Consider the following 12850-nt stretch of genomic DNA (forward strand, 5'->3'; position numbering starts at 1 on the left):
CATGCCAATGCTAATAAGCACCCTCCCTGCTTATTACTGTAACTTGTTTAAACTAGGTATGCCCTTAACTTGTAAAAAGTGCCTGTCGGTTTTCTTGAGTTCTTTAACATAGAGTCTATCTCAATTGAGATAAAGAGCCGGAAGGTCTTGGTTAGAGCTGAAATTTCTCAACATTTTGTTGTTGTTTCAAGAAACAGTTTCTAATTTCTCCTCAAAGAAAATTTGATTATATCTAGGTCTTATTAGAAAGTTATCAGCGCAGGGGTGCCTGGGTGGCTCACTCGGTTATGCGTCTGACTTTGGCTCAGGTCATGATGTCGCGATTTGTTTTGTGGGTTCGAACCCTGTGTCAGGCTCTGTGCTGACAGCTCTGAGCCTGGGGCTTGCTTCAGATTGTATCTCCCTCTCTCTCTGACCCTTCCCGTGCTCGAGCTCTCTCTTTCACTCTCTCTCTAAAAAGAAAAAGGAAGGAAGGAAGGAAGGAAGGAAGGAAGGAAGGAAGGAAGGAAGGAAGGAAGGAGAAAGAAAGAAAGAAAGAAAGAAAGAAAGAAAGAAAGAAAGAAAGAAAGAAAGAAGGAAGAAAGAAAGAGAATCAGCCCACACAAAAGAAACACTAATGAAGTAATAAAATATCCCCAGTTGGAAGTGAAGGCCAGTTGTTGTTTTTTTTTTCTTTCTTTGTTTATTAAGTGAAAGAGAATTGGAACTAGATCTCAGAGATCCCTGTCACTTCATTATGTACATGCTGAGGCCCAGAGATGTGAAGTAGTCTTGCCAAAGTGACATCACTATTTACTGACAGAATCAGAACTGGAACTCTTCAGTTCTTCTTTATGGCATATGTTTTATATATTTACCCTGTAAGTTTTTCTTAATTTTTTCTTATTTATTTATTCATTTATTTTAATTCTTATTTTTGAGAGAGAGAGAGAGACAGAGCGCGAGCAGGGGAGGAGCAGGGAGAGATGGAGACACAGATCCAAAGCAGGCTCCAGTTCTGAGCTGTCGGCACAGAGCCCGACGCGGGACTTGAACTTGTGAACCGCAAGATCATGACCTGAACTGAAGTCGGATGCTTAACCGACTGAGCCTTCCAGGCGCCTCTTTCTCAATTTTTTTCTGAAACTAGGTGGTAGGATATAGATAAATAAAACTATTATCAAAGTTCTGTGTTCATATTCTTTAAGATTCTTTTGGTTACAAGTAACAGAAACCAGGAAGTAAATGGATCTTGCAAAAAAGGACGGGGGATAGGTGATGAGGAGAAAATATAGGAAGGATTCTGGAATATTACCCAGAATCCAATTCTGGTGTGGGTCCCTTGGTTTGAAATTCAGAGAGAGAGAAAAACACACACAGGGAGAAAGAGAAAGAGGAAGGAGATGAAATCCATTGTTCACTCTATTCCTACCACCTTCAGTGTCTTTCTGCCTTACCTCCTGTCTAAATTCCACCTGTTTTTCAAGATCTAACATAAACAGGGTGCCTGGGTGGCTCAGTCGGTTAAGCGTCCGACTTGAGCTCAGGTCATGATCTCACAGTTCATGAGTTCGAGCCCCACGTCAGGCTCTGTGCTGACAGATTGAGGCCTGTAGTCTGTTTTGGATTCTGTGTCTCCCTCCCCCCCCACTCCCTCCCTCTCTCTCTCTCTCTCTCTCTCTCTCTCTCTCTCTGCCCTTTCCCTGCTTGGGCTCTGTCTCTTTCTCTCTAAAAAATAAACATTAAAAAAAAAAACCCAACATAAACATCGTTTTCTCTATCAAACCTTTTCTTGAACCTCAGCTAGGCATAATCTCTTTGTGTGTTTTAGTCTCTGTATTCTGTGTGTATCTGTCTTATAACTGTTAAAAAAATTCTGCATTGTGCAGTAGAGTCCCATAGCCCGTAGGGAAGGACCGGTAGTCTGTCAGGTAAATTCAAAGGTAGGGAATCATAATGTGCATTCCTAGTGCCTTAAACATTTTACCTTAAGGGTTAAAATGTACATTTAGCTACCAGTGTACATGTAGGACAAGGCCTTTGATTACAGTATAGTATGCTGATTGAGCATCTGCTCTCTGTTTCTCGGGAAAATTCAACTTGTAATCTAGTTTAGATTTACAATTTTGGCTTCTTAGAAAAGAGCAAGAACTTAGACACTGAAACAGTAGGAATGCAGAATCCTTCTAGACTTGCATGTTTCTCTTCTAGTCTCCTGTTCATTTCTCCAGTGTCTACTTTGACAGTAGTTTTTTTAGCAACTTACTTTTATATCATGCCTTGCCAAGGCACTAAACCTGGTTTTCATAGAAACATCTCCTTCCCCCATACTCATAATTAATAGGATTATATAATATATAATCAAATTGCATAATTACTAACAGTAACACTAGCATAAACAACTTCTAATATAGTTAGAACAGAAGTGTGTGGGAGTACCAGAGATGAACCTAACTGCCCACTATGGGCAAGCTATGGGCATCTGTCACTGTATTTAAAAGAGGGGACTTGAGAGCCTTGGTAATCTAGAAGTGGGTTAAGTGGAGGTCTATTAAAAGTGATTCTGGTGTTGGGGTGCCTGAGTGGCTCATTCGGTTGAGTGTGCAACTCTTGGTTTTGGCTCAGGTCATGATCTCATGGTTTGTGGGTTCAAGCCCTGTGTCAGGCTTTGTGGAGCCTGCTTGGGATAAGTGATTCTGGTGTATTCAAAATGATTATATACCTGTCTTAGATTCCCACTAGACCAGCAACTCTCAAAATGTGACCTGGAAACTTTTGGGTAGAGAGATTCCTGAAACCTTTTCAAGGGGCCTATGAAATCAAAACAATTATTCATAATAATACCAAGGCTTTTTGTCTTTTTCAATTCTGATTTTCTAAACATTTCTTAGTTTGATTTCTAATAGCAATAGCAATAGATAAAACCCACATCAAAGCTCTTTGGGGGGGGCGGTCCTCAGTACATTTTAAAAAATATATGCCACAGAATCATTTGAATGGCTGCACTAGACTCTACTCCTTGAGGACAGGAGTCATGTTTTATTTATTTTTGTTATTCCTGATGCATTGCAAGTATTTATGGTCTTTTAAATTGGGCCAACAGAGTGGTTTGTTTTGTATTTTTTTAGAAAGGGAGAGGGAGAGTGCGCTGAGCTGTGTGGAGGGGCAGAGGGAGAGAGAATCCCAAGCAGGCTCCCTGCCCAATCTCTCAAAGTCGCAAACCGTGAGATCATGATCTGAAGAAACAAAATCAAGAGTCAGTCACTTAACTAACTGAACCACCCCTCACCCCCAACAAAGTGGTTTTAAGTAATGAATGAAAATGATCTGTAATAAACAACAGTGGTGTGCAAGTAGGTGCTTTCAAATGCCTTTAAAATATAATGCAATATTTAAAGCATGGTTAGTGAAAAGAATATGAAAACATTTTCCTATGAGGCTTTAAAATGTGTGTGAAGGCTTTAAATCCTGCTTAGGAGGCTTTCTCATAAGTAATTGGCTTTTTAAAATTTATTTAAGAAGAGAAGGGGAATGAGCTAACAGAGATGTGGGGTTATTTAAGAGCAGCCAATCAGTGGGAAAATTCATTGCTGATGATTAAGACTTTTCTTTCATTTGAGAATCATTGGAAAGCTATTTTAGGTTTGCAAAAGGGGATATGATGGACAGGAAATTATGGTTTGGGGAAGTGAATTTTGTTGCTTTATGAGAATGACCTTAATTGAAGAATAGTGATGAGAGTAGTGGCCAAGGTGAAATGGGCAGGTGCTTTGGATGCTTCTTACCCTTTCAGGTATTATATGGAGAACACTGACAGCAGAATCCTTTAAAAATTAAATTCACCCTGTCTACGTGGTGTAGATACTGCTAGACACGTGGGGAACATTAACAGATGGTATTAACAGGTAGCTCCTTTAGTATTCAACATTAATAGACACATGGATATAAAAGTAAATTATTTTCAGGAGTCATGTGGTATTCTAAATTTGTTTTTTAAAAAGGATTGATTTATGTTTCAATAGAGGACTTTCTCATGCACTTAAGATACTTTATACATAGGAATTTCCCAAATCTTGTTCTTGTTATGACAGTAACTGTTCTAGATAGACTATTCATCTTCAGTGGAGAGGCAAACTCAAACATAAGATTTGGGAAATTCAGATTTTTAATCTCAATCTTACTAAACTGATTAACAAGAAGAAATTATTTCTAGACAGCTAAATTTCATATAAAATATTTATGGCTTTATTTCCTTCCTGACATATTTTGATGTAAGGTAGGCATGCTTCTCATCATTGCTTTTTACAGACATCTGTTAGTCTGTACTTGAGATTTGTTGTGTATCTCACACGCATTGAGGGACTCTTCAACTACTGAATTACGCATGTGTTCACAGGTTAGGGACTACAGTAAGGAGTCTTCTGGAGTTTGGAGACACAATCAAGAAAAATCACCATAAAGAAGATTTTCTAATATAAATCATGTGGGTGTGGTACTATCTGCACCCTACATTTTGGTCAGTTTTTCTGCCCCCCCACCCCCACCCCCCAGTGAACTGTGTGTCTCTTGAAAAGAATACCATATCTTTTGTTGTGTTTTTTTCACATTTTAAATTATTTTTTAAATTAAATTTTATTTTTTTTAATTTATATCCAATTTAGCATAGAGTGCAACAATGATTTCAGGGGTAGATTCCTTAATTCCCCTTACCCATTTAGCTCATCCCTCCCTCCCCCCCCCCCCCACCACACAACCCCTCTAGTAACCCTCTGTTTGTTCTCCATATTTATGAGTCTGTTATGTTTGTCCCCCTCCCTTTTTTTTTTTAATATTGTTTTTGTTGCCCTTCCCTTGTGTTCATCTGTTCTGTGTCTTAAAGTCCTCATATGAGTGAAGTCATATGATATTTGTCTTTCTCTTGAGTAATTTCGCTTAGCATAATACCCTCTAGTTCCATCCACGTAGTTGCAAATGGCAAGATTTCATTCTTTTTTTTGATTGCCAAGTAATACTCCATTGTATATATATATATACCACATTTTCTTTATCCATTCATCTATCGATGGACATTTGAGCTCTTTCCATACTTTGGCTATTGTTGATAGTGCTGCTATAAACATTGGGGTACATGTGCCCCTTCGAAACAGCATACCTGTATCCCTTGGATAAATATCTAGTAGTGCAATTGCTGGGTTGTAGGGTAGTTCTGTTTTTAATTGAGGAACCTCCATACTGTTTTCCAGAGTGGCTGCACCAGTTTGCATTCCCGCCAGCAGTGCAAAAGAGATCCTCTTTCTCTGCATCCTTGCCAACATCTGTTGTTGCCTGAGTTGTTAACATTAGCCATTCTGACTGGTGTGAGGTGGTATCTCATTGTGGTTTTGATTTGTATTTCCCTGGTGATGAGTGAGTGATGGTGAGCATTTTTTCATGTGTTGGTTGGCCATCTGGATGTCTTTGGGAAAATGTGCCCATTTCTTTTGCCCATTTCTTCACTGGATTGTTTTTTGGGTGTTGAGTTTGCTAAGTTTTTTATAGACTTTGGATACTAACCCTTTATCTGATGTGTCATTTGCAAATATCTTCTCCCATTCTGTCGGTTGCCTTTAGTTTTGCTGATTGTTTCCTTCACTCTGCAGAATCTTTTTATCTTGATGTGGTCCCAGTAGTTCATTTTTGCTTTTGTTTCCCTTGCCTCTGGAGACTCGTTGAGTAAGAAGTTCCTGCAGCCAAGATCAAAGAGGTTTTTGCCTGCTTTCTTCTCCAGGATTTTGATGGCTTCCTGTCTTACATTTAGGTCTTTCATCCATTTTGAGTTTATTTTTGTGTGTGGTATAAGAAAGTGGTCCAGGTTCATTCTTCTGCATGTCGCTGTCCAATTTTCCCAGCACCACTTGCTAAAGAGACTGTCTTAATTCCATTGGATAGTCTTTCCTGCTTTGTCAAAGATTAGTTGGCCATACGTTTGTGGGTCCATTTCTGGGTTCTCTATTCTGTTCCATTGATCTGAGTGTCTGTTTTTGTGCCAGAAAATAGTACTGTATCTTAATCATCTTTGATTCCAAATGCCTAGATGGTGCCCTTTACCTAACAGGCACTTAGTTCATATTAGTGGAATGCATGAAGTCATTCACCCTGACGAGATGAATCATAAATACATTGCTGATGAGCCAAAGGATTTCCTGAATTTCTTCTCAAAACCCGGGTGAATTTGCATGGAAATAAGACTGAACCATAACTTCCTAACCATAGACATAAATCTTTTCAGACCATAGGAAAGCTAGTGCCATCATGGGACAGTCATATATGTGCTATCAAATAAAATAACGTCTGTAAAGTGACTTTACAGCAATGTTTGGTGCCTGGTAGTCATGTTGTAAGTGCTAACTTCTGTTTACTTTTTCAGTTTCTCTCAAATTTTGTGTCAGGGTCACCATAAGAATTCTTACTAATGGTAGGAAAAATTGCCCTTTTGTTTGAACAGATGTCCATAGCAGTTAAAGCTCTTATTTGGACACACCCAAGTTAATAATTCTGCTTGAAAATAGAAGTCAGAGCAACTGGCAGGCAGAACTGGTACATAGCATAGCCTAGACAATGATCTGTTCAGTTTCACAGTATTCTAGTCATAGTGTATTCTAGAATTTTATTTGCCTACATGTATGTGTGAGTGTGCACACCCACACATGCAAATATGTATTATCTTTGATTTTAGTGGTTTAGACTAGCTGAGTTTTTAGAAGTTACTTCTCTGCCAAAGATGAGATAGCCTCCACACCCTTCAGATTTTTTAAATTTGATTTTATGCCCTTACATTTAAGCCACCCTCTCTAGAAAAAATAAATAGAAGTTGTTATTGGCAAGCGGCTGCAGCAGCCCAGTAAACCTGACAAGCTCAGTTTTTCACTAGCCAAGAGTAAGGTTTTTCTCTATTCTGACTAATGATGGTACTATAAACTTACCAGTATTCCTTTTGTTTCATTGATTTTTATTATTATATTTGATGCTGATCATTATTACTGTGGTTAGGATGTCAAAGTAAAATCTTAAAAATAATCCATGTAATCTCTGAATACATTTGTTAATTTTTTTTCTTTCCATTCAAGATAAACTTTCATTGGAAGGAATAGTCGTACAAAGAGCTGAATGCCGACCTGCTGCCAGTGAAAACTACATGAGATTAAAGAGGTTGGTGTTTTTTAACTTTAAAATAATACCTGATATTTCCTCTTGGGGATTGAAATACATAGATTACTTATTGACTGCATGAAGACTATAGTTATGTTAAAAGTGTTTTCTTCAAAGGCTGTTGATTTTAAACCTAAGAACAAACTTCTAGTTACAAAATAAGTCCTGGGGATATAGTGTACAGCTTGGTGACTTAGTATTACTATTTTGCATATTTGAAAATTGCTAAGAGAATAGATCTTAAAAGTTCTCATCACAAGAAAACCTGTAAATATGATGAACAGTTAACTAGACTCATTGTGGTGATCATTTTGTAATGTCTGTAAAGTTTGAATCATTATGTTGTATACTTGAAACAACATATAATATAATGTTATATGTCAATTATATTTCAATTAAAGAAAAAAAAACCCAGGTAAGAGTTTCTTTGCTAAGAGAACTTTCACAACTTGGGCTATTTATTTGGGATGTTGTAAGCTACTCTCTTAATATAACCTGAAATCACACTTTTTATACTTCTTTTTTCTAGTCATCTTTATAGATTTTGATTCTCTAAAGATATGTAATAAGATATTTGTACTATTTTATTTTCAAAGGCTGTAATTTTCCCATAATGAACATGTCTAAAATACTATACAGGATAAAGCAAGTAGAGCTGCTAGAATATCATCCTTTTCTCTTGATTACAGAGAACTTTTTGTAAACTTACTCCTCGTTAGAGATTTTTCATAAGGTCTTCCCCACTGTTGTATATGGTTAACATTTTATAATTAATATTGGAAGATGACTGCAAATTCTCGATAGTCCAAATTTTGACTTTCAAAGAGAAATTTTTTAAATGCTGAGAAGTGGAATATACTTGCTTTAAACTTTCTAAAACATTTTTAAATAAACTCCATGCCACCCGTGAGACTCGAACTCACAACCCTGAGACCAAGAGTCACATGCCCTACCAACCGAGCCAGCCAGGAGCCCCTTGGTTTATACTTTTTGTTGAATATATTTCAGCTCCATGTAGTTTAGAATTATAACTTTGTTCATTCATTCAGCACTTACTGTGTGAAAGGGTAGTGAACAAAACAGGTAAGACTCTCTGTCCTCGTGGAACTTCTGTTTCAGCCAATGATAGCTGTACAGAGCTCATAACGGGGAGCACACTGTTCAGGCTATAGCGACAGCCTCTCTGAAAATAAGTGTTCTCATGCTTTAAAGTGGCTGCTTGAGCCACATCCTCTCTAATGTCATGTCATCTTAATTTCCCCACCTTCTCAATTAAATTATTGTGTGTCTCTCGGGAATGAAACAAAAAGACTGTTATTTTTTTTGTGTCCAATAATTCTTCTCATTTAAATGCCTCCCCGGGGCAAGTAAAAGGATGACAACCAAAATAAAGACTTTTTATAACAGAAAATAACTTTCATGACAAAGTAACTTTGGAGAGGTGTTTCTCTCTTTGGGTGTAGCCTATAAAGTTGATCATACAATGCAAGTCTTTTTTGTAGACTTCTCTTCTTCAAGTACTGAAATGGAAGAATGCAAAATCTGGTTATTGAGCGGCCTGACAAGATCTTTTTTTGTGGTTCTAATTTTCTTTAAAGGTTTCTAGACCTTTTTAATGATGCGATTAGGCAAGTCACCTGTTGTGTTAATGAAATGTCTGCTTTTTTCTGACCAAAAAAGATAGGAAGATTGTTTAGCCTTTTGACTCTTGCTAAAAGACCAGCCATTACATATTTCAGTTACTTACATGACTTAAGGACACAGAGTGATTCAGGAGATGATAATCATGTGAGTTTCATAAAATAGGCGATACATGACGCGTGTTGAATACTGAGATTGTTTTGACCAAGTAGAAAAAGAGAGGACTAAGAACACCCTCAACAGAGAGACATGCATGCATAAAGACTTGAGGCCTCTTTCACACCTCACATCCAAAGTGTCAGAAAAATTTTATTGACCGTTCCTTCAAAATATGACACATCTGCATTCTGACCATCTCCCCTCCCCCCCACCCCCATGATGTGTTGTCATCTCTCACCTGGATCACTGCAGTAGTCTCCTCTAGCAGACTTCCTGCTTCTGTCCTTGCCCCACTGTGATCTGCACAGCTGTCAGACCAGTTCTCAGATCTGTTAAGTCATGCCATTCCTTTGCTCCTGGGTCACTTGCAGTGTGTCCTTTATCACTCAGAATAAAATTTGAGTCCTTGGAATCATCTGCAAGGATCTACATGATCACCCTCCTACTCCTTCCCACTTCTCCGTATCCTTTGATCCTCCCCCTCACTCCCCTCACTCTGCTTTCACCACCCTGACCTCCTCTAACAGTCATGAGTACTCTAGGTACTTCCATATTAGGGCCTTTACCCCAGATTTTCTTTCCTGCCTGGAATGTCCTTTCTGCAGATAGCAACATGGCTCACTCCTTGTCTCTTTCAAGTCTCTTCTCAGATTCTACTTTTCCAGTAGTGCCTACCCTGACCAGCCTACTTCTTTCTATACTTGTATTTTCTTATAGACCATATCACCTCCTAATATACTGTATAATTTATTTATATTTATTGCTATCTTCGCCCTTGTGTGATTTAAACTTCCGTGGTTGGTTCTTTGGTGTGTGGGCGTGTGCACACACGAGTACACAACCATCTATTTTGTTCACTTATACACACGTATACCCAAGTGCTTAGAACAGTTCATGACATGTAGTAGGTAGTAAATATCTGTTCAGTGAATAAATGGCAGGAGATAAGGTTTAAAATGGTAAATACCTTTACGTTCTTGCTAAATTATTTGTTAAAGAGTCTATGTTGTGGTAAGAAATTTGGACTTTGTGCTGTGGTTATTAGGGAGGCACTGAAGAATTCTAAGCAGCGTGGAAAGCAAAGTTTTGGATAAGCCTTTCTGTCCACAATAAAAGACTGAAAGCAGGGAAATAAGCTAGAGGCAGATGTGATAGCCCAGGTACAAAACGTCTGAATGACTAAACGTTAAAGTAGTTCTAGTCGGAAGGGAGATGAAAGACTAGGTTTTGAGGATTTTGGAGGTAGAGTCGATAGGATTTAATGAACTCATCTCCTACTTAAGTGGTTGCGGGACAGGAGATTTCACTAGAACCAGACTGATGGTGGCCTGGGTGCACTTCTGCTACGAGTCCTCAGACTGATTCCATACCAACCTGTGTGTTGCACAGGATGGGCAACACTGATGAGAGGGAGGGGTGAGGCTTTATAGACCCCATGTCCGTTTTACTTTAAATCCTGGTTGACAGTTTACATAAAAACTTAAAAGAGCAGAAAGTACTTAAACTGCAAGAAGAGTACTGATGGGTAGATTATCAAAATAGGAAAGTGATGCGAGTCATAAGTTGTATCTCATGTACAGTTGACACTTGAACAACGAGAGGGTTGGGGTGCTGACCCTTTGCAGAGTTGAAAATCTGTGTAGAACTTTTGACGTTCTCCAAAACTACCAATAGCCGACCATTGACTGGAAGCCTCACCAGTAACGTAAACAGTTGATTAAACATATTTTGTATGGTCTGTGTATTATTACTGTATTCTTATGATAAAGTAAGCCATAGAAAAGAAAATGTTAAGAAAATCATAAGGAAGAGAAAATACATTTACAGTGCTGTACTGTAAGGTATCCATGTATAAGTGGACCTGTACACCTGAGACTAGTGCTGTTCAAGGGTCAACCTGTACTTTGTTTATCGCCATTCAACATTTTCAAATGCCAAATGTGATCACTGAGGTAAGGCTCAGTTTAAAGAAAATCACTAGATACTCTTCTTGCTCCAGAGAACTTACAGTTTGTAAACCTGAAGGAACACACACACACACACACACACACACAATTATCTAAAACATCTATTTACTGATGATATAGTAGGAGGCAGAGAATGTGGTGGTGCTGGGGCGCCTGGGTGGCTCAGTCGGCTAAGTGTCCAACTCTTGATTTCGGCTCAGGTCATGATCTCACGGTTTGTGAGATCGAACCCTGGGTCATGTTATGCACTGACAGCACAGAGCCTGGTTGGGATTGTCTCTTTCTGTCCATGTAGAACTTTTGACTTCCCCCAAAACTACTCTCTCTTTCTCTCTCTCTCTTTCTGTCTCTCTCTCTCTCTCTCTCTCTCTCTCTCTCTCACACACACACACACACACACACACACACACACACACACACAAACTTAGAAAAAGAAAAGAGAAGAAATGTGGTGGAGATCAAATGGAAAGGCAGATTTCCAGATGTAGGTGACATCAAAGTAGGACTGTTTGAGAACAGACCTGGCAGCCCAGTACCTAAGATACACTATCCCTCATATTTCACACATATGCTCAAAGTTTTTCAGGGCCTACTGACTGCTTGGTCCTTAATGACATTCAAGTTTGTGGATAATCTGGCTTTGTTTTTAGCTGTTTTCCTTTTGGCAGACATCAGCTAGTTCTGCCACACTACACATGGTTACCCTGGATGTACTGGGCACTTTTAAGTTTTTATGCCTTTGTTACATGCTGTGTCCTATACCTAGAATGCCTCATCTATCTTCTGCCAAGATCCTCTGAGCTCTTACATCCAACCCAGGTATCACTTACTCAGTGAAGCCTTCTCATGTTTTCCATTCCCCACTCTAGTTAGGATCTGCCATACCCTTTTCCACATTCCCACATACTTACTTATTCTTCTTTAATGGTATGTATGAATGTCTATGTGTTCTTTTTTCTTTCTTTCTTTCTTTCTTTCTTTCTTTCTTTCTTTCTTTCTTTCTTTCTTTCTTTCTTTCTTCCTTTCTTTCTTTCTTTCTTTTTTTAAATGTTTATTCATTTTTGAGAGAGAGTGTGAGCTGGGGAGGGGCAGAGAGAGAGAGGGAGACCCAGAATCTGAAAGAGACTCCAGGCTCTGAGCTGTCAGCACAGAGCCTGACGCGGGGCTGGAATCCACAAACAGTGAGATCATGACCTGAGCTGAAGTCGGACGCCTAACCAACTGAGCCACCCAGGCGCCCCATAAATGTCTCTGTTTTCTGCTGTTTAAATGTGCATGGTTGCATCTTCTACAAGATTATGAACCTCATAAGAACAGGGGTTGTAGGTTTTATCTTCTTTCTTTCACACTGTCTCTCCCTCCCTTCCTTTTTTTATTCTGAGCACTTAGCGTAGTGCATTACAAATACTAAATACCCAGAAGTATTTGTTGAGTTGAAATAAAAAGGAATGGCAAAACTAGGTGCAGAAGCTTAGGAATCAACAGCATCCAGCTTTAATTTTTTTTTTACTCAGAACTGCACTTGAAACCTGGACTTGATTTTTTAGTTAATTTACACATGCGTATGTGGACCCGTGCACATACATACGTATCTTCCTTTCAAAAGGGGAAAGTGATGATAAAGCAAATATAGAAGCATATCATCAACAACAAAAGGTTTTCAAAATATAAAGTAAGAATTAAATAGTTTTCCATTTGCAGAGGACTGGAAGAGAAAGCCTTTTTATCAAAGAAGACCTTTCCTTAAGTCAGTGAGGTTTTTTCTTTAAACATGCGTCTTTACTGTATTATATTTGCAAATAGTGGCTGAACTACACTTTTAGTAACATAAATAGATATATTACAAAGTATATTTTATATTTACCTATAATACTCTTTAAGAATGATCAGTACTACTTTAGTGGGAATTTAGTTTT

General features: G+C 38.5%; 1 protein-coding gene across 2 annotated transcripts in view; it reads left to right on the forward strand.

The window, feature by feature from the left end:
* The window catches only part of GTF2F2 (general transcription factor IIF subunit 2), a 155496-nt gene that overhangs the window by 78989 nt on the left and 63657 nt on the right, over nt 1–12850 (forward strand). For both annotated transcript variants that reach the window (XM_058684905.1, XM_058684896.1), the window contains one exon: nt 7086–7167. In XM_058684905.1, coding sequence (XP_058540888.1) covers nt 7086–7167 — 82 coding nt within the window. The remainder of the gene's footprint in view (nt 1–7085; nt 7168–12850) is intronic.

This window comes from Neofelis nebulosa, chromosome 1 (genome assembly GCF_028018385.1).
Source record: "Neofelis nebulosa isolate mNeoNeb1 chromosome 1, mNeoNeb1.pri, whole genome shotgun sequence".
NCBI lineage: Eukaryota > Metazoa > Chordata > Mammalia > Carnivora > Felidae > Neofelis > Neofelis nebulosa.